The sequence below is a fragment of the Engystomops pustulosus genome, chromosome 3, assembly GCF_040894005.1.
Source record: "Engystomops pustulosus chromosome 3, aEngPut4.maternal, whole genome shotgun sequence".
NCBI classification, from domain to species: domain Eukaryota; kingdom Metazoa; phylum Chordata; class Amphibia; order Anura; family Leptodactylidae; genus Engystomops; species Engystomops pustulosus.
The window spans coordinates 11,644,626-11,670,513 of record NC_092413.1 but is presented as its reverse complement, the minus strand read 5'-3'; the positions used below and the strand labels follow the sequence as shown (position 1 = coordinate 11,670,513).

The window sequence follows — 25,888 nt, the reverse complement described above, 5'->3', positions numbered from 1 at the left end:
TTGACAGTTCACCCATAAGATGCTGGGGTCAGCTACAAGCAGGGCATCTGAGGGGTTATTCAGCAGCATGATGGTTCCATTGAAACCTAATATAGGTGTGTACAGACTAGGGGGCGCTCACCTGTGAGGAGGACGGGATGTCTATGGAGAAGCAGGAGGCTGGTCAGGAAGGAATACCTCAGGCTGTCCACCGTGGGGATGAACTCGTGGACAGCGCCCCCTCTGGCCTTCAACTGCTCGGAGAATAACATGGATTCTACAAAGGACAAAAAAAATCACATAAAAATACAAGATAAAGAGATACAACACCATGTGAACCACGAGAACAAAGATCAGAGGTCTACATTAAAGGGGATGTCCCGACCATTGACCTCTGGATCACGGGGCAGCTCATGGAGCCCAGAGGGACCTGATGCTTGTTTGCCCCTATGTTCCGGTCCCTGATTCCATTGGTCCCTCTCAGCCAAATGAGTTGCATTAATAAGATGCTTGGTCAAAAGTATGTGAACCCTCTTCTACTTACTTTTACGCAACTTAAAGGTGAAGTTGTCGTCAGCAGAATAATGTAAGGACAGAAATAATCGCAGCTAAATATAGTACCGCCATATACACACACACAGCGAGGGACAGGATTGTGTCTGTGCCGTGTGAGCCCGGAGAATCCCCTGCAGCTATGGAGTATAGATAGCGAGGCGCTGGTCCACTAGAACTCCAACGACCCACATTAACCTGGAACCAACCCTGATCTTAATTCATGGGGACGGAGTTTAACCTAAAGCCCCTCGGACCTTCTACCCTCTAGATACAGCCTAGGGCCAAGCTCACTTTACTGCATTGCTGCGATGTAATGAGCTCCCAGCAGCGACCCCTCACAATAAATCAGGAGCCTCAGACTGGAGATTCTCTCCCTATGGCTGCAATTTGTAGATTCTGCTAAATATCTGAACTATCTCAATTAACGAGCTAATAACTCATAGAGCGGTACTACTGATGTGTACAGTGTAGTGGTCCTATAGATGCAGTATAGCGGTACTACTGATGTGTACAGTGTAGTGGTACTATAGATGCAGTATAGCGGTACTACTGATGTGTACAGTGTAGTGGTAGTATAGATGCAGTATAGCGGTACCACTGATGTGTACAGTGTAGTGGTCCTATAGATGCAGTATAGCGGTACTACTGATGTGTACAGTGTAGTGGTCCTATAGATGCAGTATAGCGGTACTACTGATGTGTACAGTGTAGTGGTCCTATAGATGCAGTGTAGCGGTACTACTGATGTGTACAGTGTAGTGGTCCTATAGATGCAGTATAGCGGTACTACTGATGTGTACAGTGTAGTGGTCCTATAGATGCAGTATAGCGGTACTACTGATGTGTACAGTGTAGTGGTCCTATAGATGCAGTATAGCGGTACTACTGATGTGTACAGTGTAATGGTAGTATAGATGCAGTATAGCGGTACTACTGATGTGTACAGTGTAGTGGTCCTATAGATGCAGTATAGCGGTACTACTGATGTGTACAGTGTAGTGGTCCTATAGATGCAGTGTAGCGGTACTACTGATGTGTACAGTGTAGTGGTCCTATAGATGCAGTATAGCGGTACCACTGATGTGTACAGTGTAGTGGTCCTATAGATGCAGTATAGCGGTACTACTGATGTGTACAGTGTAGTGGTCCTATAGATGCAGTATAGCGGTACTACTGATGTGTACAGTGTAGTGGTAGTATAGATGCAGTATAGCGGTACTACTGATGTGTACAGAGTAGTGGTCCTATAGATGCAGTATAGCGGTACTACTGATGTGTACAGTGTAGTGGTAGTATAGATGCAGTATAGCGGTACTACTGATGTGTACAGAGTAGTGGTCCTATAGATGCAGTATAGCGGTACTACTGATGTGTACAGTGTAGTGGTCCTATAGATGCAGTATAGCGGTACTACTGATGTGTACAGTGTAGTGGTCCTATAGATGCAGTATAGCGGTACTACTGATGTGTACAGTGTAGTGGTAGTATAGATGCAGTATAGCGGTACTACTGATGTGTACAGTGTAGTGGTCCTATAGATGCAGTGTAGCGGTACTACTGATGTGTACAGTGTAGTGGTCCTATAGATGCAGTATAGCGGTACTACTGATGTGTACAGTGTAGTGGTAGTATAGATGCAGTATAGCGGTACTACTGATGTGTACAGTGTAGTGGTCCTATAGATGCAGTGTAGCGGTACTACTGATGTGTACAGTGTAGTGGTCCTATAGATGCAGTATAGCGGTACTACTGATGTGTACAGTGTAATGGTAGTATAGATGCAGTATAGCGGTACTACTGATGTGTACAGTGTAGTGGTCCTATAGATGCAGTATAGCGGTACTACTGATGTGTACAGTGTAGTGGTAGTATAGATGCAGTATAGCGGTACTACTGATGTGTACAGAGTAGTGGTCCTATAGATGCAGTATAGCGGTACTACTGATGTGTACAGTGTAGTGGTCCTATAGATGCAGTATGGCGGTACTACTGATGTGTACAGTGTAGTGGTCCTATAGATGCAGTATAGCGGTAATACTGATGTGTACAGTGTAGTGGTACTATAGATGCAGTATAGCGGTACTACTGATGTGTACAGTGTAATGGTAGTATAGATGCAGTATAGCGGTACTACTGATGTGTACAGTGTAGTGGTGCTATAGATGCAGTATAGCGGTAATACTGATGTGTACAGTGTAGTGGTCCTATAGATGCAGTATAGCGGTAATACTGATGTGTACAGTGTAGTGGTCCTATAGATGCAGTATAGCGGTAATACTGATGTGTACAGTGTAGTGGTGCTATAGATGCAGTATAGCGGTACTACTGATGTGTACAGTGTAGTGGTCCTATAGATGCAGTATAGCGGTACTACTGATGTGTACAGTGTAGTGGTCCTATAGATGCAGTATAGCGGTAATACTGATGTGTACAGTGTAGTGGTCCTATAGATGCAGTATAGCGGTACTACTGATGTGTACAGTGTAGTGGTAGTATAGATGCAGTATAGCGGTACTACTGATGTGTACAGAGTAGTGGTCCTATAGATGCAGTATAGCGGTACTACTGATGTGTACAGTGTAGTGGTCCTATAGATGCAGTATGGCGGTACTACTGATGTGTACAGTGTAGTGGTCCTATAGATGCAGTATAGCGGTACTACTGATGTGTACAGTGTAGTGGTACTATAGATGCAGTATAGCGGTACTACTGATGTGTACAGTGTAGTGGTACTATAGATGCAGTATAGCGGTACTATAGATGTGTACAATAGTGGTCCTATAGATGCAGTATAGCGGTACTACTGATGTGTACAGTGTAGTGGTCCTATAGATGCAGTATAGCGGTACTACTGATGTGTACAGTGTAGTGGTCCTATAGATGCAGTATAGCGGTACTACTGATGTGTACAGTGTAGTGGTCCTATAGATGCAGTATAGCGGTACTACTGATGTGTACAGTGTAGTGGTCCTATAGATGCAGTATAGCGGTACTACTGATGTGTACAGTGTAGTGGTAGTATAGATGCAGTATAGCGGTACTACTGATGTGTACAGTGTAGTGGTCCTATAGATGCAGTATAGCGGTACTACTGATGTGTACAGTGTAGTGGTAGTATAGATGCAGTATAGCGGTACTATAGATGTGTACAATAGTGGTCCTATAGATGCAGTATAGCGGTACTACTGATGTGTACAGTGTAGTGGTCCTATAGATGCAGTATAGCGGTACTACTGATGTGTACAGTGTAGTGGTCCTATAGATGCAGTATAGCGGTACTACTGATGTGTACAGTGTAGTGGTCCTATAGATGCAGTATAGCGGTACTACTGATGTGTACAGTGTAGTGGTCCTATAGATGCAGTATAGCGGTACTACTGATGTGTACAGTGTAGTGGTGCTATAGATGCAGTATAGCGGTACTACTGATGTGTACAGTGTAGTGGTCCTATAGATGCAGTATAGCGGTACTACTGATGTGTACAGTGTAGTGGTCCTATAGATGCAGTATAGCGGTACTACTGATGTGTACAGTGTAGTGGTCCTATAGATGCAGTATAGCGGTACTACTGATGTGTACAGTGTAGTGGTCCTATAGATGCAGTATAGCGGTACTACTGATGTGTACAGTGTAGTGGTCCTATAGATGCAGTATAGCGGTACTACTGATGTGTACAGAGTAGTGGTCCTATAGATGCAGTATAGCGGTACTACTGATGTGTACAGTGTAGTGGTCCTATAGATGCAGTATAGCGGTACTACTGATGTGTACAGTGTAGTGGTCCTATAGATGCAGTATAGCGGTACTACTGATGTGTACAGTGTAGTGGTACTATAGATGCAGTATAGCGGTACTACTGATGTGTACAGTGTAGTGGTAGTATAGATGCAGTATAGCGGTACTACTGATGTGTACAGTGTAGTGGTACTATAGATGCAGTATAGCGGTACTACTGATGTGTACAGTGTAGTGGTACTATAGATGCAGTATAGCGGTACTATAGATGTGTACAATAGTGGTCCTATAGATGCAGTATAGCGGTACTACTGATGTGTACAGTGTAGTGGTCCTATAGATGCAGTATAGCGGTACTACTGATGTGTACAGTGTAGTGGTCCTATAGATGCAGTATAGCGGTACTACTGATGTGTACAGAGTAGTGGTCCTATAGATGCAGTATAGCGGTACTACTGATGTGTACAGAGTAGTGGTCCTATAGATGCAGTATAGCGGTACTACTGATGTGTACAGAGTAGTGGTCCTATAGATGCAGTATAGCGGTACTACTGATGTGTACAGTGTAGTGGTACTATACATGCAGTATAGCGGTACTACTGATGTGTACAGTGTAGTGGTCCTATAGATGCAGTATAGCGGTACTACTGATGTGTACAGTGTAATGGTAGTATAGATGCAGTATAGCGGTACTACTGATGTGTACAGTGTAGTGGTACTATAGATGCAGTATAGCGGTACTACTGATGTGTACAGTGTAGTGGTACTATAGATGCAGTATAGCGGTACCACTGATGTGTACAGTGTAGTGGTCCTATAGATGCAGTATAGCGGTACCACTGATGTGTACAGTGTAGTGGTCCTATAGATGCAGTATAGCGGTACTACTGATGTGTACAGTGTAGTGGTCCTATAGATGCAGTATAGCGGTACTACTGATGTGTACAGTGTAGTGGTCCTATAGATGCAGTATAGCGGTACTACTGATGTGTACAGTGTAGTGGTCCTATAGATGCAGTATAGCGGTACTACTGATGTGTACAGTGTAGTGGTCCTATAGATGCAGTATGGTGGTACTACTGATGTGTACAGTGTAGTGGTCCTATAGATGCAGTATAGCGGTAATACTGATGTGTACAGTGTAGTGGTCCTATAGATGCAGTATAGCGGTACTACTGATGTGTACAGTGTAATGGTAGTATAGATGCAGTATAGCGGTACTACTGATGTGTACAGTGTAGTGGTACTATAGATGCAGTATAGCGGTACTACTGATGTGTACAGTGTAGTGGTACTATAGATGCAGTATAGCGGTACCACTGATGTGTACAGTGTAGTGGTCCTATAGATGCAGTATAGCGGTACCACTGATGTGTACAGTGTAGTGGTCCTATAGATGCAGTATAGCGGTACTACTGATGTGTACAGTGTAGTGGTCCTATAGATGCAGTATAGCGGTACTACTGATGTGTACAGTGTAGTGGTCCTATAGATGCAGTATAGCGGTACTACTGATGTGTACAGTGTAGTGGTCCTATAGATGCAGTATAGCGGTACTACTGATGTGTACAGTGTAGTGGTCCTATAGATGCAGTATAGCGGTACTACTGATGTGTACAGTGTAATGGTAGTATAGATGCAGTATAGCGGTACTACTGATGTGTACAGTGTAGTGGTCCTATAGATGCAGTATAGCGGTACTACTGATGTGTACAGTGTAGTGGTACTATAGATGCAGTATAGCGGTACTACTGATGTGTACAGTGTAGTGGTACTATAGATGCAGTATAGCGGTACCACTGATGTGTACAGTGTAGTGGTCCTATAGATGCAGTATAGCGGTACCACTGATGTGTACAGTGTAGTGGTCCTATAGATGCAGTATAGCGGTACTACTGATGTGTACAGTGTAGTGGTCCTATAGATGCAGTATAGCGGTACTACTGATGTGTACAGTGTAGTGGTCCTATAGATGCAGTATAGCGGTACTACTGATGTGTACAGTGTAGTGGTCCTATAGATGCAGTATAGCGGTACTACTGATGTGTACAGTGTAGTGGTCCTATAGATGCAGTATAGCGGTACTACTGATGTGTACAGTGTAATGGTAGTATAGATGCAGTATAGCGGTACTACTGATGTGTACAGTGTAGTGGTCCTATAGATGCAGTATGGCGGTACTACTGATGTGTACAGTGTAGTGGTCCTATAGATGCAGTATAGCGGTACTACTGATGTGTACAGTGTAATGGTAGTATAGATGCAGTATAGCGGTACTACTGATGTGTACAGTGTAGTGGTCCTATAGATGCAGTATGGCGGTACTACTGATGTGTACAGTGTAGTGGTCCTATAGATGCAGTATAGCGGTACTACTGATGTGTACAGTGTAATGGTAGTATAGATGCAGTATAGCGGTACTACTGATGTGTACAGTGTAGTGGTCCTATAGATGCAGTATAGCGGTACTACTGATGTGTACAGTACAGCGGTCCTATAGATGCAGTATAGCGGTACTACTGATGTGTACAGTGTAGTGGTCCTATAGATGCAGTATAGCGGTACTACTGATGTGTACAGTGTAGTGGTCCTATAGATGCAGTATAGCGGTACTACTGATGTGTACAGTATAGCGGTCCTATAGATGCATCGAGTACATGTGATCCACAAACAAATCCCAGAACTTTCTTTGCGGAGTGAGACTTTACACTGTAGAATATAATTAAAACAATTCGGACAAAAGAAAAAGTCCCCAATCTCCAGGCACAGCGATAACACATCCCAGCTATAAATATTACCGCTCCTGCCTCCGTCTTATCACCTCCACACAAAGAGCCGCGATGGAGGGGACGATAAATGTACAAGAAGAAGCGCGGAGTATAGGGGAAATCAGTGAATGTGATAAAGAAGAGGAAAACAAAGCAAATTCTTATCACAGACAGAAAAGAATATGAAATGTTACATCAGCACAATCCAGCAATTACTCATACACGAGCCGGGAAATTACCCTGGGATCCCCCTCCCTACACAGACTGTGATCTCCCCCTGTGCTTACCTCTCTACAGACTGTGATCTCCCCCTGTGCTCTCCTCCCTACACAGACTGTGATCTCCCCCTGTGCTCTCCTCCCTACACAGACTGTGATCTCCCCCTGTGCTATCCTCTCTACACAGACTGTGATCTCCCCCTGTGCTCTCCTCTCTACACAGACTGTGATCTCCCCCTGTGCTCTCCTCTCTACACACACTGGGGGTCATTTACTAAGGGCCCGATTCGCGTTTTCCCGACGTGTTACCCGAATATTTCCGATTTGCGCCGATTGTACCTGAATTGCCCTGGGTTTTTGGCGCACGCGATCGGATTGTGGCGCATCGGCGCCGGCATGCGCGCGACGGAAATCGGGGGGCGTGGCCGAACGAAAACCCGACGTATTCGGAAAAACCGCCGCATTTAAAAAAAAAATTGTGTCGCGAAAATTTCACTCACCTTCATCCTGCATAGGCCGGTGTATTTCGAGGCAATCCAGCGGACTTCAGCGCAGCAGCGCCACCTGGTGGACGTCGGAGGAACTGCATTGATGAATCCCGGCCGGACCCGAATCCACCGCAGAGAACGCGCCGCTGGATCGCGAACGGACCGGGTAAGTAAATGTGCCCCACTGTGATCTCCCCCTGTGCTCTCCTCCCTACACACACTGTGATCTCCCCCTGTGCTCTCCTCCCTACACAGACTGTGATCTCCCCCTGTGCTCTCCTCCCTACACAGACTGTGATCTCCCCCCGTGCTCTCCTCTCTACAGAGAATGTGCTCTCCCCCTGTGCCCTCCTCCCTACACAGACTGTGATCTCCCCCTGTGCTCTCCTCCCTACACAGACTGTGATCTCCCCCTGTGCTCTCCTCCCTACACAGACTGTGATCTACCCTGTGCTCTCCTCTCTACAGGGAATGTGCTCTGTGCCCTCCTCTCTACACAAACTGTGATCTCCCCCTGTGCTCTCCTCTCTACACACTGTGATCTCCCCCTGTGCTCTCCTCCCTACACAGACTGCGATCTCCCCCTGTGCTCTCCTCCCTACACAGACTGCGATCTCCCCCTGTGCTCTCCTCTCTACAGACTGCGATCTCCCCCTGTGCTCTCCTCCCTACACAGACTGCGATCTCCCCCTGTGCTCTCCTCCCTACACAGACTGCGATCTCCCCCTGATATCTCCTCTCTACACAGACTGTGATCTCCCCCTGTGCTCTCCTCTCTACACAGACTGTAATCTTCCCCTGTGCTCTCCTCTCTACACAGACTGTGATCTCCCCTGTGCTCTCCTCTCTACACAGACTGTGATCTCTCCCTGTGCTCTCCTCTCTACACAGACTGTGATCTCTCCCTGTGCTCTCCTCTCTACAGACTGTGATCTCCCCCTGTGCTCTCCTCTCTACAGACTGTGATCTCCCCCTGTGCTCTCCTCTCTACACAGAATGGTGATCTTCCCCTGTGCTCTCCTCCCTACACAGACTGCGATCTCCCCCTGTGCTCTCCTCCCTACACAGACTGCGATCTCCCCCTGTTATCTCCTCTCTACACAGACTGTGATCTCCCCCTGTGCTCTCCTCTCTACACAGACTGTGATCTCCCCCTGTTATCTCCTCTCTACACAGACTGTGATCTTCCCCTGTGCTCTCCTCTCTACAGAGAATGTGCTCTCCCCCTGTGCCCTCCTCTCTACAGACTGTGATCTACCCTGTGCTCTCCTCTCTACACAGACTGTGATCTACCCTGTGCTCTCCTCTCTACACAGACTGTGATCTACCCTGTGCTCTCCTCTCTACAGAGAATGTGCTCTCCCGCTGTGCCCTCCTCTCTACACAAACTGTGATCTCCCCCTGTGCTCTCCTCTCTACACAGACTGTTATCTATCCCTGTGCTCTTCTCTCTACATAGACTGATCTCCCCCTGTGCTCTCCTCCCTACACAGACTGTGATCTCCCCCTGTGCTCTTCTCTATACACACACTGTGATCTCCCCCTGTGCTCTCCTCCCTACACAGACTTTGATCTCCCCCTGTGCTCTCATCCCTACACAGACTGTGATCCCCCCCTGTGCCCTCCTCTCTACACAGACTGTTATCTATCCCTGTGCTCTCCTCTCTACACAGACTTTAATCTCCCTCTGTGCTCTAATCCCTACACAGACACTGTTTAGGGATGAGAGCACAGGGGGAGATCAGTGTCTGTGTAGGGATTAGAGCACAGGGGGAGATTAAAGTCTGTGTAGAGAGGAGAGCACAGGGGGAGATCGCAGTCTGTGTAGAAAGGAGAGCACAGGGGGAGATAACAGTCTGTGTAGGGATGAGAGCACAGGGGGAGATCAGACTGTTATCTCCCCCTGTGCTCTCCTCTCTACACAGACTGCGATCTCCCCGTGCTCTCCTCTCTACACAGACTGTGATCTCCCCCTGTGCTCTCCTCCCTACACACTGTGATCTCCCCCTGTGCTCTCCTCCCTACACAGACTGTGATCTCCCCCTGTGCTCTCATCCCTACACAGACTGTTATCTATCCCTGTGCTCTCCTCTCTACACAGACTGTGATCCCCCCCTGTGCCCTCCTCTCTACACAGACTCTGATCCCCCCCTGTGCCCTCCTCTCTAGACAGATTGTGATCTCCCCCTGTGCTCTCCTCCCTACACAGACTGTTATCTCCCCCTGTGCTCTCCTCCCTACACAGACTGTGATCTCCCCCTGTGCTCACCTCTCTACACAGACTGTGATCTCCCCCTGTGCTCTCCTCTCTACAGACTGTTATCTCCCCCTGTGCTCTCCTCTCTACACAGACTGTGATGTTATTTTATGTTTGTCCCTCATTTCAAAGACTGTGTGATCTCTGCCTCTTCCCCTGCAGATCTTCCCCCATGTTTTCTCCTCTCTGCACAGACTGTGTGACCTCTCCCCCTCCCCTGCATATTCTGCCACGTTGATGTTGGTGTGATTCCCCCTCCCTCCTCCTGCAGACTCTGCCTCAGCTCCTGATCTTCCTCTTTACAGCTTATTCTATACAATCTCTTCCCATATATATAGGAAGCTGTGAAGGAAAATGTAGCTCTATGGCTGCATTTACATGAACGTATGTCCACTGGGCCGGAGCCAGGTGGGCATATGACCGGCGTGATGGAAAGGAGAAGGGGAGACCCCTCCCCACTCCATAGAAATGCACAATGTCCCCCTTGAACATGGGGAATGTATCTAAACTGCTATTATGGAGGTACCTACCTGGTGCTGAGCTTAGCCCAGGGTCGGAGACTCTTCGGCTCCAGTTCCCATTAGTCCATAAACATCTGATATTTTACAAATATTCACATCCTTAAAATAATCTGCAGAATAACCTTTTACCTTTCAGGATTACGGATTCGGTGGACGGAACTAAACTCTCCCAAGTCACAAAATTCCCGGTTTGGAGATCGACAAAATAACTGAAGACCGAATTCTCTCCGAGGGGAATCTGCACTCCTGGAAAATAGAGGGAACGGAGGATGTGAGAGGAGGAAGTGGGCGGAGCAGTTGTAGTCGTAGTCAGGTGTGGCATTGTCTCGAGGATTTTATTACCGTTGACTTGTTCTCCTTCAAACAGGTCGTGGACAAAGTTATTGAAGTCATAGGTGATATTCACCAAGGATTCATCCCTGGCCTTCACCCCGATGAGGGAGTCTCCTTCATTTTCATCTTCTCGGGTTAAAACACCTCCAAATGCCCATGTAAAAGCGAAGATGTACAACTTCCCCAGCAACGGGAGCAGCTTCTCCGGATGCTTCTCCAAGAACCACTTCTGTTCTTCCCTATAAATACATTTGGTTACCAAAGATTTTCACTCACAGACAGCAAGCAGAGATCTTTAAAATGGCAGGAAAAAAACATCTGACGTCATTCAGGGGGTGTGGCCTTCTTCCAGACTTATCAATGTTATGTCCCGGAGTGGGGGTCATTACTAAATAATGGGGGTCATTTACTAAGGGTCCGAATTGCGCAGTTTCGTTGGGTTTCCCGACGATTTCCGATTTGCGCCGAATTGACCCGCGGTTTTGGCGCACATTATTGGATTGTGGCGCAGCGGCGCCGGCATTCAAGCGACAGAAATTGGGGGGCGTGGCCGTCCGACAACCCGACGGATTCGGAAAAAATGCGGAATTTAAAAAAAGAGTTTGTGTCGCAAGATCAGCACTTACCTGCACCGAGAAGAAGATGGTGAACTCTGGCGGACCTCGGGGCAGCAGCGACACCTGGTGGATATCGGGCTCACGGCCTTAATGAATCCCGGCAGACCCGAATCAGCGTCGGAGAATGCGCCGGTGGATCGCGACTGGACCGGGTAAGTAAATGTGCCCCAATGTGGACCCAGAAGGACTGATCACCCTACTATTCCCTCATAGACACAATGGGGCAGATTTACTTACCCGGCCCATTCGCAATCCAGCGGCGCATTCTCTGCAGTGGATTCGGGTCTTCCTCCGCCGTCCACCAGGTGGCGCTGCTGCGCTGAAGTTCCCCGGAGGCGCGCTGGAATGCCCTGAAATACACCGGCCTATACCTGCTGAAGGTAAGTGCAAGTTTCGCAACACATTTTTTTTTTTTTTTTAAATGCGGCGGTTTTTCTGAATCCGTCGGGTTTTCGTTCGGCCACGCCCCCCGATTTCTGTCGCATGCCAGTGCTGATGCGCCAAAATCCGATCGCGTGCGCCAAAATCCTGTGGCAATTCAGGGGAAATCGGCGCAAAACGGAAATATTCGTGTAACACGTCGGGAAAACGCGATTCGGGCCCTTAGTAAATGACCCCCAATAACTGGAGCCGCTGATCACAATGCTGACCTTCTCCTCAGGCTGTCAGTCAGGCTCGGGGTGTACGACCTTCTGGACTCGGATGCAGATTGTACATCCCGGTTCTGTGTTGCAGATGGAATTTTCTCATTCAGGTCGTTCATTGCTGGGAAGAAAATAGATCAAGAATAATCATGAAAAATGTGCAGAACGTAGTAACACAATATGGCAACGGGGGAGGGCAAGACATCGACCCAAAGCAGACCTGTCAGAAGGGGAAGGAGACTGACTGAACATTTAGTGGGGACTATATTAATGACTGCTGGGGGGAAGGAGACCGGTAACTTACTGGGGAAGATATATTTATAGCTGATAGATGGGGAGGAGACTGACTGGGAACTATATTGATGGCTGCTGGGGGGGAGAGGAGAGACCGGTAATTTACTGTGGAAGATATATATACATATAGCTGATAGAAGGGGGAGGAGACTGACTGGGAATTTCCAAATATCCAGTATTATATCATTCTTTCCAAATATCTGCACATGGTGACCACAATACTTCATTGAAAACTGACTAAACCTAACAAATTTATAGCTGCCAGAGGGAGAAGAAAACTGATAAAGGAACTCACTGGTGACTATAAATACAAATGCTAGAGGGGTAAGGAGAGTTATGCTAGAACATAATGATTTGTATAGCTGCCAGGGGGGAAAGGAAGCCAACTATGGTACGTGCTGAAATACTACAATGACAGCTGCCAGAGGGGGAAGGAGACTTACTATGGAATTATATCAGGAATATATTCACAGATTTGGGGAAGGAGATGGAGGGATTTAATAGTTTCTCTAAAACTGCTTGAGGGGGAAGGAGACTGACTGGTAATGACGTGTAGCCAGAGAAGTGAGACACATGCATGAGGTTGTGTGGCGAGGACCTCACACACAGGTCACAGATCTCCCCTTACTCTGCCCAAAGCCTCCATTTCCACTCATGAATTCGATGAACGCCTCCAGGATTTTGCACAGGTTCATCACCAGCACCAGGTCCTGGACGGGGAAGGCCAAGGAATCTTTACGCTTCCGGATGAATCTGACTCCCTCGTCCACGCTCTTGTCCAGCAATGTGCTCAGATACTGGACCCCGAGTGTCGGGACCCTGGCAGAGATTCGCTTCAGCCAAGTCTTGGCAAAGGGTCGCCATCCGAGATCCACCGGATCCTACAAGGAGAGATTCTAATTATCACAAAGATTTTAGCTAATTTTATTCTCCTCCTATTCCGAAAAATAATCTTACCATATAGACCATGGCGCAGCGGCTGACAGTTGCAGGACTTGCTTGGGCCAGACTATCCACCTCAAAGATCATCCTCATCCCCTGCGGGAGACGGATCCTTTCACTGTTGGCCAAACACAGAGTCCGTGTGTCGTCCAGAACCGTGTTGAGATTCTCTACCCATAATGTGTCAACCGGACCATCCAGGATTATCCAGTACCAATCCGGGTCACCTAAAAAATATAATGGAAGGCATGTAAGTGAGCGCAGCTGTGGAGTATAATACAGGATGTAACTCAGGATCAGTACAGGATAAGTAATGTCATGTATGTACACAGTGACTGCACCAGCAGCAGAATAGTGAGTGCAGCTCCGGAGTATAATACAGGATGTAACTCAGGATCAGTACAGGATAAGTAATGTCATGTATGTACACAGTGACTGCCCCAGCAGCAGAATAGTGAGTGCAGCTCTGGGGTATAATACAGGATGTAACTCAGGATCAGTACAGGATAAGTAATGTCATGTATGTACACAGTGACTGCACCAGCAGCAGAATAGTGAGTGCAGCTGTGGAGTATAATACAGGATGTAACTCAGGATCAGTACAGGATAAGTAATGTCATGTATGTACACAGTGACTGCACCAGCAGCAGAATAGTGAGTGCAGCTCTGGAGTATAATACAGGATGTAACTCAGGATCAGTACAGGATAAGTAATGTCATGTATGTACACAGTGACTGCACCAGCAGCAGAATAGTGAGTGCAGCTCTGGGGTATAATACAGGATGTAACTCAGGATCAGTACAGGATAAGTAATGTCATGTATGTACACAGTGACTACACCAGCAGCAGAATAGTGAGTGCAGCTCTGGAGTATAATACAGGATGTAACTCAGGATCAGTACAGGATAAGTAATGTCATGTATGTACACAGTGACTGCAGCAGCAGCAGAATAGTGAGTGCAGCTCTGGGGTATAATACAGGATGTAACTCAGGATCAGTACAGGATAAGTAATGTCATGTATGTACACAGTGACTGCAGCAGCAGCAGAATAGTGAGTGCAGCTCTGGAGTATAATACAGGATGTAACTCAGGATCAGTACAGGATAAGTAATGTCATGTATGTACACAGTGACTGCACCAGCAGCAGAATAGTGAGTGCAGCTCTGGGGTATAATACAGGATGTAACTCAGTATCAGTACAGGATAAGTAATGTCATGTATGTACACAGTGACTGCACCAGCAGCAGAATAGTGAGTGCAGCTCTGGGGTATAATACAGGATGTAACTCAGGATCAGTACAGGATAAGTATAGTCATGTATGTACACAGTGACTGCACCAGCAGCAGAATAGTGAGTGCAGCTCTGGAGTATAATACAGGATGTAACTCAGGATCAGTACAGGATAAGTAATGTCATGTATGTACACAGTGACTGCACCAGCAGCAGAATAGTGAGTGCAGCTCTGGGGTATAATACAGGATGTAACTCAGGATCAGTACAGGATAAGTAATGTCATGTATGTACACAGTGACTGCACCAGCAGCAGAATAGTGAGTGCATCTCTGGAGTATAATACAGGATGTAACTCAGGATCAGTACAGGATAAGTAATGTCATGTATGTACACAGTGACTGCACCAGCAGCAGAATAGTGAGTGCAGCTCGGGGGTATAATACAGGATGTAACTCAGGATCAGTACAGGATAAGTAATGTCATGTATGTACACAGTGACTGCACCAGCAGCAGCAGAATAGTGAGTGCAGCTCTGGGGTATAATACAGGATGTAACTCACGATCAGTACAGGATAAGTAATGTCATGTATGTACACAGTGACTGCACCAGCAGCAGAATAGTGAGTGCATCTCAGGAGTATAATACAGGATGTAACTCAGGATCAGTACAGGATAAGTAATGTCATGTATGTACACAGTGACTGCACCAGCAGCAGAATAGTGAGTGCAGCTCTGGGGTATAACATAGGATGTAACTCCGGATCAGTACAGGATAAGTAATGTCATGTATGTACACAGTGACTGCACCAGCAGCAGAATAGTGACTGCAGCTCTGGGGTATAATACAGGATGTAACTCAGGATCAGTACAAGATAATTAATGTCATGTATGTACACAGTGACTGCACCAGCAGCAGAATAGTGAGTGCAGCTCGGGGGTATAATACAGGATGTAACTCAGGACCAGTACAGGATAAGTAATGTCATGTATGTACACAGTGACTGCACCATCAGCAGAATAGTGAGTGCAGCTCTGGAGTATAATACAGGATGTAACTCAGGATCAGTACAGGATAATTAATGTCATGTATGTACACAGTGACTGCACCAGCAGCAGAATAGTGAGTGCAGCTCGGGGGTATAATACAGGATGTAACTCAGGATCAGTACAAGATAAGTAATGTCATGTATGTACACAGTGACTGTACCAGCAGCAGAATAGTGAGTGCAGCTCGGGGGTATAATACAGGATGTAACTCAGGATCAGTACAGGATAAGTAATGTCATGTATGTACACAGTGACTGCACCATCAGCAGAATAGTGAGTGCAGCTCTGGAGTATAATACAGGATGTAACTCAGGATCAGTACAGGATAATTAATGTCATGTATGTACACAGTGACTGCACCAGCAGCAGAATAGTGAGTGCAGCTCGGGGGTATAATACAGGATGTAACTCAGGATCAGTACAAGATAAGTAATGTCATGTATGTACACAGTGACTGCACCAGCAGCAGAATAGTGAGTGCAGCTCTGGAGTATAATACAGGATGTAACTCAGGATCAGTACAGGATAAGTAATGTCATGTATGTCCACAGTGACTGCACCAGCAGCAGAATAGTGAGTGCAGCTCTGGAGTATAATACAGGATGTAACTCAGGATCAGTACAGGATAAGTAATGTCATGTGTGTACACAGTGACTGCACCAGCAGCAGAATAGTGAGTGCAGCTCTGGGGTATAATACAGGATGTAACTCAGGATCAGTACAGGATAAGTAATGTCATGTATGTACACAGTGACTGCACCAGCAGCAGAATAGTGAGTGCATCTCAGGAGTATAATACAGGATGTAACTCAGGATCAGTACAGGATAAGTAATGTCATGTATGTACACAGTGACTGCACCAGCAGCAGAATAGTGAGTGCAGCTCTGGGGTATAACATAGGATGTAACTCCGGATCAGTACAGGATAAGTAATGTCATGTATGTACACAGTGACTGCACCAGCAGCAGAATAGTGACTGCAGCTCTGGGGTATAATACAGGATGTAACTCAGGATCAGTACAAGATAATTAATGTCATGTATGTACACAGTGACTGCACCAGCAGCAGAATAGTGAGTGCAGCTCGGGGGTATAATACAGGATGTAACTCAGGATCAGTACAGGATAAGTAATGTCATGTATGTACACAGTGACTGCACCATCAGCAGAATAGTGAGTGCAGCTCTGGAGTATAATACAGGATGTAACTCAGGATCAGTACAGGATAATTAATGTCATGTATGTACACAGTGACTGCACCAGTAGCAGAATAGTGAGTGCAGCTCGGGGGTATAATACAGGATGTAACTCAGGATCAGTACAAGATAAGTAATGTCATGTATGTACACAGTGACTGTACCAGCAGCAGAATAGTGAGTGCAGCTCGGGGGTATAATACAGGATGTAACTCAGGATCAGTACAGGATAAGTAATGTCATGTATGTACACAGTGACTGCACCATCAGCAGAATAGTGAGTGCAGCTCTGGAGTATAATACAGGATGTAACTCAGGATCAGTACAGGATAATTAATGTCATGTATGTACACAGTGACTGCACCAGCAGCAGAATAGTGAGTGCAGCTCGGGGGTATAATACAGGATGTAACTCAGGATCAGTACAAGATAAGTAATGTCATGTATGTACACAGTGACTGCACCAGCAGCAGAATAGTGAGTGCAGCTCTGGAGTATAATACAGGATGTAACTCAGGATCAGTACAGGATAAGTAATGTCATGTATGTCCACAGTGACTGCACCAGCAGCAGAATAGTGAGTGCAGCTCTGGAGTATAATACAGGATGTAACTCAGGATCAGTACAGGATAAGTAATGTCATGTGTGTACACAGTGACTGCACCAGCAGCAGAATAGTGAGTGCAGCTCTGGGGTATAATACAGGATGTAACTCAGGATCAGTACAGGATAAGTAATGTCATGTATGTACACAGTGACTGCACCAGCAGCAGAATAGTGAGTGCAGCTCTGGGGTATAATACAGGATGTAACTCAGGATCAGTAGAGGATAAGTAATGTCATGTATGTACACAGTGATTGCACCAGCAGCAGAATAGTGACTGCAGCTCTGGGGGTATAATACAGGATGTAACTCAGGATCAGTACAGGATAAGTAATGTCATGTATGTGCACAGTGACTGCACCAGCAGCAGAATAGTGAGTGTAGCTCTGGGGTATAATACAGGATGTAACTCAGGATCAGTACAGGATAAGTAATGTCAGGTATGTACACAGTGACTGCACCAGCAGCAGAATAGTGAGTGCAGCTCTGGGGTATAATACAGGATGTAACTCAGGATCAGTACAGGATAAGTAATGTCATGTATGTACACAGTGACTGCACCAGCAGCAGAATAGTGAGTGCAGCTCTGGGGTATAATACAGGATGTAACTCAGGATCAGTAGAGGATAAGTAATGTCATGTATGTACACAGTGACTGCACCAGCAGCAGAATAGTGAGTGCAGCTCTGGGGTATAATACAGGATGTAACTCAGGATCAGTACAGGATAAGTAATGTCATGTATGTACACAGTGACTGCACCAGCAGCAGAATAGTGAGTGCAGCTCTGGAGTATAATACAGGATGTAACTCAGGATCAGTACAGGATAAGTAATGTCATGTATGTACACAGTGACTGCACCAGCAGCAGAATAGTGAATGCAGCTCTGGGGTATAATACAGGATGTAACTCAGGATCAGTACAGGATAAGTAATGTCATGTATGTACACAGTGACTGCACCAGCAGCAGAATAGTGAGTGCAGCTCTGGGGTATAATACAGGATGTAACTCAGGATCAGTACAGGATAAGTAATGTCATGTATGTACCCAGTGACTGCACCAGCAGCAGAATAGTGAGTGCAGCTCTGGGGTATAATACAGGATGTAACTCAGGATCAGTACAGGATAAGTAATGTCATGTATGTACACAGTGACTGCACCAGCAGCAGAATAGTGAATGCAGCTCTGGGGTATAATACAGGATGTAACTCAGGATCAGTACAGGATAAGTAATGTCATGTATGTACACAGTGACTGCACCAGCAGCAGAATAGTGAGTGCAGCTCTGGGGTATAATACAGGATGTAACTCAGGATCAGTAGAGGATAAGTAATGTCATGTATGTACACAGTGACTGCACCAGCAGCAGAATAGTGAGTGCAGCTCTGGGGTATAATACAGGATGTAACTCAGGATCAGTACAGGATAAGTAATGTCATGTATGTACACAGTGACTGCACCAGCAGCAGAATAGTGAGTGCAGCTCTGGAGTATAATACAGGATGTAACTCAGGATCAGTACAGGATAAGTAATGTCATGTATGTACACAGTGACTGCACCAGCAGCAGAATAGTGAATGCAGCTCTGGGGTATAATACAGGATGTAACTCAGGATCAGTACAGGATAAGTAATGTCATGTATGTACACAGTGACTGCACCAGCAGCAGAATAGTGAGTGCAGCTCTGGGGTATAATACAGGATGTAACTCAGGATCAGTACAGGATAAGTAATGTCATGTATGTACCCAGTGACTGCACCAGCAGCAGAATAGTGAGTGCAGCTCTGGGGTATAATACAGGATGTAACTCAGGATCAGTACAGGATAAGTAATGTCATGTATGTACACAGTGACTGCACCAGCAGCAGAATAGTGAATGCAGCTCTGGGGTATAATACAGGATGTAACTCAGGATCAGTACAGGATAAGTAATGTCATGTATGTACACAGTGACTGCACCAGCAGCAGAATAGTGAGTGCAGCTCTGGAGTATAATACAGGATGTAACTCAGGATCAGTACAGGATAAGTAATGTCATGTATGTACACAGTGACTGCACCAGCAGCAGAATAGTGAGTGCAGCTCTGGAGTATAATACAGGATGTAACTCAGGATCAGTACAGGATAAGTAATGTCATGTATGTACACAGTGACTGCACCAGCAGCAGAATAGTGAGTGCAGCTCTGGGGTATAATACAGGATGTAACTCTTACCTTTAGATGGTGATGACGCGTCTTGGGTATAGGGGTCACTCGCTGTCCTATGGAGTTGTTCTATATTCTGTGGTTCCTGGATGAGGTGATACATATAAACAGGAGTAGATTCAGCAGATGATACAGGGGATGTCCGGGGGCTGTATATATGGCAGTATATAGTATATAGTCACCTGTGGGGGGGTCATTTCTCCGCTCGCTGACTGCTGGGTGAAGGTCCGTACAGCGGAGGCCAGGAGACCGTCCGACCACTCCATGGTGTTGGGGTTGATTTCTCCGTACAGCTCCCCCAGGGTCACACATTTGGGGTTTATGGTGAAGGTCTCCACCTTCCGCTTCCTTGTCAGGGTCTTCAGAGCAGATATATTGGTATATAGCAACAGCTACACAACCTTATATATACTGAGTATATAATGAGTATATAGTCAGACTGTACCACCCCCTAGTAAAACTTTAAAGGGGTTGTCCAGAGATTGAAAAACATGGCTGCTTTCTTCCATAGACAGCGCCACCACTGACCTCAGGTAGTGCGTGGTATTGCAGCTTAGCTTCATTCATCTCTGTATGGCTGAGCTGCAATACCAGCACAGACCATGGTCAGGAGTGGCGCTGTTTATGGAGGAAAGCAGCGATCTAATGCGATTCCACAGCGGTTCTAGCTGCGCTGCCCCATAGCAGTGCCCCCTCATGTAATCCTTTTTCTAAAAAATTTTTAAGGAAAAAAAAAAATTAAAATCTGATTTACCGGGATGAAACTACTTCTGGTCGGAGGGAAATGCGTCAAAGCTTTCTCCAGGATTCTCCGCACCGTCGTCTTCCCTCCTCCCGTGGGGCCGACCAGCATCACCCCATGACGAGCCTGAAATCCATTCAAACAGCAAAACTTTATTAGACACTGGAAATATCCAAAATGCTAAAAGCATCTAATATGGAACCAACAACCTAAAAAATCCAATATAAACCCCCAGATCACAGGAAGATGCAATACCGGTAGCTGAGTGTAGGGGGCAGCACAGGCCGCGCTGCTGCAACGTCTGCATGTGATTCAATGGGAGACCCCTGGGGACGCTTATTTCAGCAGCACATGAAAGGTTTGGCTACAGAATGGAGATTATTTAAGGGATTTTGGGACGATTTGGGCTCCTAAATACCTGCAAAATCCAACATGTATAAATAAATCCAGTCTAGACAATGCTCGGTGAGCTAAATACATCAGCAGCAGCTGCACAGATATTGCTGATCGTTTGTTACAATGTATCAGTCTGGAGTCTGTGTTGTTTAGCTCACAGAGCATTGACTAAATCAATACAACTTAGAGCAGGACTCTCTGTGCGGCTTGTACTGATGTGTTTAGCTCACAGAGCATAGTCTAGATTGGATACAGCTAAGAGCAGGACTCTATGTTCAGGGTTACTGCAGCCTGTAGTTATCAATGTATCCTGTCTAGGCAATGCTCCGTGAGCTAAACAATGTGCACTCTAAACTGATACATTGTAGCAAATTAGCAGTGAGATCTGGCTTGTACTGATGTGTTTATCTCACAGAGCATTGTCTATCTAGACTGGATGATCTATCTAGACCATTTTGCAAATGGTGTAAATAATTGTATCCAGTATAGACAATGCTCTGTGTACTAAACACATCAGTACAAGCTGCACAGATCTCTCTGCTGGTTTGCTACAATGTATCAGTCTGGAGTCCTGGCTATTAAGCTCACTGAGCATTTTCTAGACTGCATACAATTGTAACAACTACTCAGCTTAGGCCTGGGTTAACTATGTACAGGGTTTGCAGATGGTGGGTATAATTGTACCCAGTCTAGACAATGCTCTGTGATGTGTTTAGCTCACAGAGCATTGTCTAGATGGGATACAATGGTCTCTACTTCTCAGCTGATGTAAAGGGTTTGCATATTGTGGATATAACTGTATCCAGTATAGACAATGCTCTGTGAGCTAAACACATCAGTAGCTGCAGAGATCACTTTGCTGGTTTACTACAATGTATCAGTCTGGAGTCCAGAATGTTTAGCTCACAGAGCATTGTCTACACTGGATACAATTCTCTCTAGTTCTCAATTGTTCCTACCTGTGGATATAACTGTATCCAGTCTATACAATGCTCTGTGAGCTAAACATCAGTAGCTGCAGAGATCTCTCTGCTAGTACATTGTATCAGTCTGGGGTCCAGGCTGTTTAGCTCACAGAGCATTGTCTAGACTGGATATATTTGTAGAAATGTACAGAGTTACTCTCTCGGATGAGTGTCCACATCATTACAGCAAGCAGAGGTCTCAAATTAAGTCTCAATTCTTTGCTATTTTGGACAGCGGACGCCTCCTAATGACCCTCCCCCTGGGTATCTTGGGCACAGACCTACCACAATCTGGTGATAGAACTGGACGACCTTCTCCGTCTGACTCTCCCAGGGCTGCAGAGACAACTCACTGACGGCTGCCGAGACGGCTTTCTACAAGACAGAGAGGTAAGTAGTGGAAAGTCTGGTAAGTGTCCACAATAAATGAGGCCGGAGAAGCAATTAGCGGCATGTGAAGTAACGGGGAACGGCAGATGCAGCCACAAGATACACGGGGAGATTAGAGATTTTTATGTGGATCTGGAAATATTGGGCAAAACCTAAAAATAGAGAAAGTGGCAGAAATGATTCTATTTGTAGAGAAGATTTTTGGCAAAAAGTAAAGGTCAGGTGTGAAAGGAGGGAACAGGAGCGACAGCGCGTGACCGCTACAGGGGAGCAACGGAGACAAACGGGAGAAACCATCAACCAATAGTAGGTGGGACAACTCCACACATCGGGGGCAGACACTACATGTACTACTACCAGGTCATTCTGCCACAAACCTGCTGCTCGCACGTTACGTGCATGCTACACACCTACTGCTCGCACGTTACGTGCATGCTACACACCTACTGCTCGCACGTTACGTGCATGCTACACACCTACTGCTCGCATGTTACGTGCATGCTACACACCTACTGCTCGCACGTTACGTGCATGCTACACACCTACTGCTCGCATGTTACGTGCATGCTACACACCTACTGCTCGCATGTTACGTGCATGCTACACACCTACTGCTCGCACATTATGTGCATGCTACACACCCACTGCTCGCACGTTACGTGCATGCTACACACCTACTGCTCGCATGTTACGTGCATGCTACACACCTACTGCTCGCATGTTACGTGCATGCTACACACCTACTGCTCGCACATTATGTGCATGCTACACACCTACTGCTCGCACATTATGTGCATGCTACACACCTACTGCTCGCACGTTACATACATGCTACACACCTACTGCTCGCACGTTACGTGCATGCTACACACCTACTGCTCGCACGTTACGTGCATGCTACACACCTACTGCTCGCACATTATGTCCATGCTACACACCTACTGCTCGCACGTTACATACATGCTACACACCACAGCTTGCAGGTTACATACATGCTACACACCCACTGCTCGCACGTTACCTGCTACACACCCACTGCTCGCACGTTACATACATGCTACACACCCACTGCTCGCACGTTACATACATGCTACACACCCACTGCTCGCACGTTACATACCTGCTACACACCCACTGCTCGCACGTTACATACTTGCTACACACCCACTGCTCGCACGTTACATACTTGCTACACACCCACTGCTCGCACGTTACATACCTGCTACACACCCACTGCTCGCACGTTACATACCTGCTACACACCCACTGCTCGCACGTTACATACTTGCTACACACCCACTGCTCGCACGTTACATACATGCTACACACCCACTGCTTGCACTTTACATACATGCTACACACCCACTGCTCGCACTTTACATACATGCTACACACCCACTGCTCGCACGTTACATACATGCTACACACCCACTGCTTGCACTTTACATACATGCTACACACCCACTGCTCGTACGTTACATGCACACTACACACCCACTGCTCGCACGTTACATGCACACTACACACCCACTGCTCGCACATTACATACATGCTACACACCCACTGCTCGCACGTTACATGCACACTACACGCCTACTGCTCGCACGTTACGTGCACACTACACACCTACTGCTCACACGTTACATACATGCTACACACCCGCTGCTTGCAAGTTACATACCTCGGATCACCAGGAGATCGGTTGTTGGGAAGATGGTGCGGACACACAGACAGCAGCACACGCTCCCTACATGCACACGCTCCCTACATGCGCCCTGTATCCAGTAGAAGAGCTATGCTGTACACGCCCCTCACATGTGATACACACGCTACAAACACGTCATTCACATGTTATAAGTAGTAAATATCTACACACGTCACATACATCACGCGCCTCCCAGTACCTCTAAGTGTTCGGTGTTTGCTTTCTGGAGACGGACTCCCGGGAACAGGTCGGCCATGATATTTTCAAAAAGTATCACATCTTCAGCCAAAAATTTGGGCAGGTTTGCTTCCTTTAGGGCTGTGATTATGATGAGTGTTTCGCTCTCCGGGGAGAGGCTCGCGATCTTCTCCCTGATTTATAGGAGACGCATCATTAGGGCAGATCAGATGAGGGTGCACAATAACATTACTGAACGGCGAGGAGGCGCGAGAACCCGCCCCATTATAGCGAATGATAAAAGGAATCACAATGTAATCCAATCGTGAGACAGAACAACCAGAAATATGAGATAAGGGAATAAACTATGGAGGTTATTATCAAAGGGAAAGCTCCATCATTTTATGTCTCATATACCACATGTAAATCATACAGTTTTGTCCAATTTCTGGCTCTGGCTACATGTTCCATAAGGCCTTGCACATGCATCACATAGGGAGGTGTCTATTTTCTGGCTCTGTCTACATTTTCCATTAGGCCTTGCACATGTATCATGTTGGCAAATGGGTCTACTGTCTGGTTCTGGCTACATTTTCCATAAGGCCTTGCTCATGCATCATGTAGGGAGGTGGTACTTTTAGGCTATGGCTACATGTCCCATAATGCCTTGCACATGCATCATGTAGGGAGGTGTCTACTTTCTGGCTCTGGCTACATGTCCCATTATGCCTCGCACATGTATCACGTTGGCAAATGGGTCTTCTATCTGGCTCTGGCTACATTTCCCATAAGGCCTTGCTTATGCATCATGTAGGGAGTTTGTACTTTTAGGCTATGGCTACATGTCCCATAATGCCTTGCACATGCATCATGTAGGGAGTTGACTACTTTCTAGCTCTAGCTACATGTCACATAATGCCTTATACATGTATCACCTAGGCCGGTGTCTACTTTCTGGCTCTGGCTACATGTCCCATAATGCCTTGCACATGTGTCATGTAGGGAGGTAACTAATTTCTAGCTCTGGCTACTTGTCACATAAGGCCTTGCACATGCATCATGTAGGGAGGTTGTACTTTTAGGCTATGGCTACATGTTCCAAAATGCCTTGCACATGTATCACATAGGTAGATGTCTACTTTCTAGCTCTGGCTACATGTCTCATAATGCCTTGCACAAGCATCATATTAGGAGATGAGACCAGATCAGGCCTAGAAGAAGATTTAGTTATATAGATAATCCTAAATTGTGCATAGGATGCTGCCAAGATGTGGAGAAAAGAAGAGGAGGAGGCAACACGTGTCACTGGTGGGGGAGGAGCAATAGGAAACAGCTTCAATTACTTGTACGGGACTTTCTGGAGAGCCGCCCCATGGATGTGGACGCATTGGTGGTCGAGCATGCTCACTAGGACTGCAGTCACACATGACCACCGCTCAATACACATTTGACCCTCATTATGATAAATGGTGGGGGGTCCAACATCCGGGGGTCACTCGGAGAACAACATCTATGTATAACAGGAGCCGGTGCACCCTCTACAGTTCTGTTTTTGATCACCAGCGATGTAATCACTCAACTTTCCAAGGATCAGATACAACTCTCCAGATATCTGGGCAGGACTCATGGTCCCCGCATACAGCAGATCTGCTCCGCTGTCCGGGATGTCACAGCATATTCCGCACTTAGCTAATCCTTGAATTTATTTTTCCGGATTTGGATGCTATTTATAACCGGGCCGGCGCTCCCGCACATCCATATTAATATTTCGCTTTGCTGGCGAATTTCTGTTTTATTGCAGCATCAGCTCAGCTGCATCACAAAGCATTAGGCTCATTGGAACAGCGGGGCCCCGGCGTTTCTGCTGGCG

The 25,888-nt window shown here is 46.4% G+C and overlaps 1 protein-coding gene across 4 annotated transcripts in view; it reads right to left on the bottom strand.

Moving 5' to 3' along the window:
- The window catches only part of DNAH14 (dynein axonemal heavy chain 14), a 153,971-nt gene that overhangs the window by 54,279 nt on the left and 73,804 nt on the right, over positions 1–25,888 (bottom strand). For all 4 annotated transcript variants that reach the window (XM_072140043.1, XM_072140044.1, XM_072140045.1 and 1 more), the window contains exons 35-45: positions 24,041–24,212; positions 22,032–22,121; positions 20,398–20,511; positions 19,826–20,002; positions 19,653–19,728; positions 13,368–13,579; positions 13,039–13,291; positions 12,123–12,237; positions 10,865–11,094; positions 10,652–10,768; positions 122–256 (exon numbers count right to left, since the gene is read on the bottom strand). In XM_072140043.1, the coding sequence (XP_071996144.1) occupies positions 122–256; positions 10,652–10,768; positions 10,865–11,094; positions 12,123–12,237; positions 13,039–13,291; positions 13,368–13,579; positions 19,653–19,728; positions 19,826–20,002; positions 20,398–20,511; positions 22,032–22,121; positions 24,041–24,212 (1,691 nt within the window). The remainder of the gene's footprint in view (positions 1–121; positions 257–10,651; positions 10,769–10,864; positions 11,095–12,122; positions 12,238–13,038; positions 13,292–13,367; positions 13,580–19,652; positions 19,729–19,825; positions 20,003–20,397; positions 20,512–22,031; positions 22,122–24,040; positions 24,213–25,888) is intronic.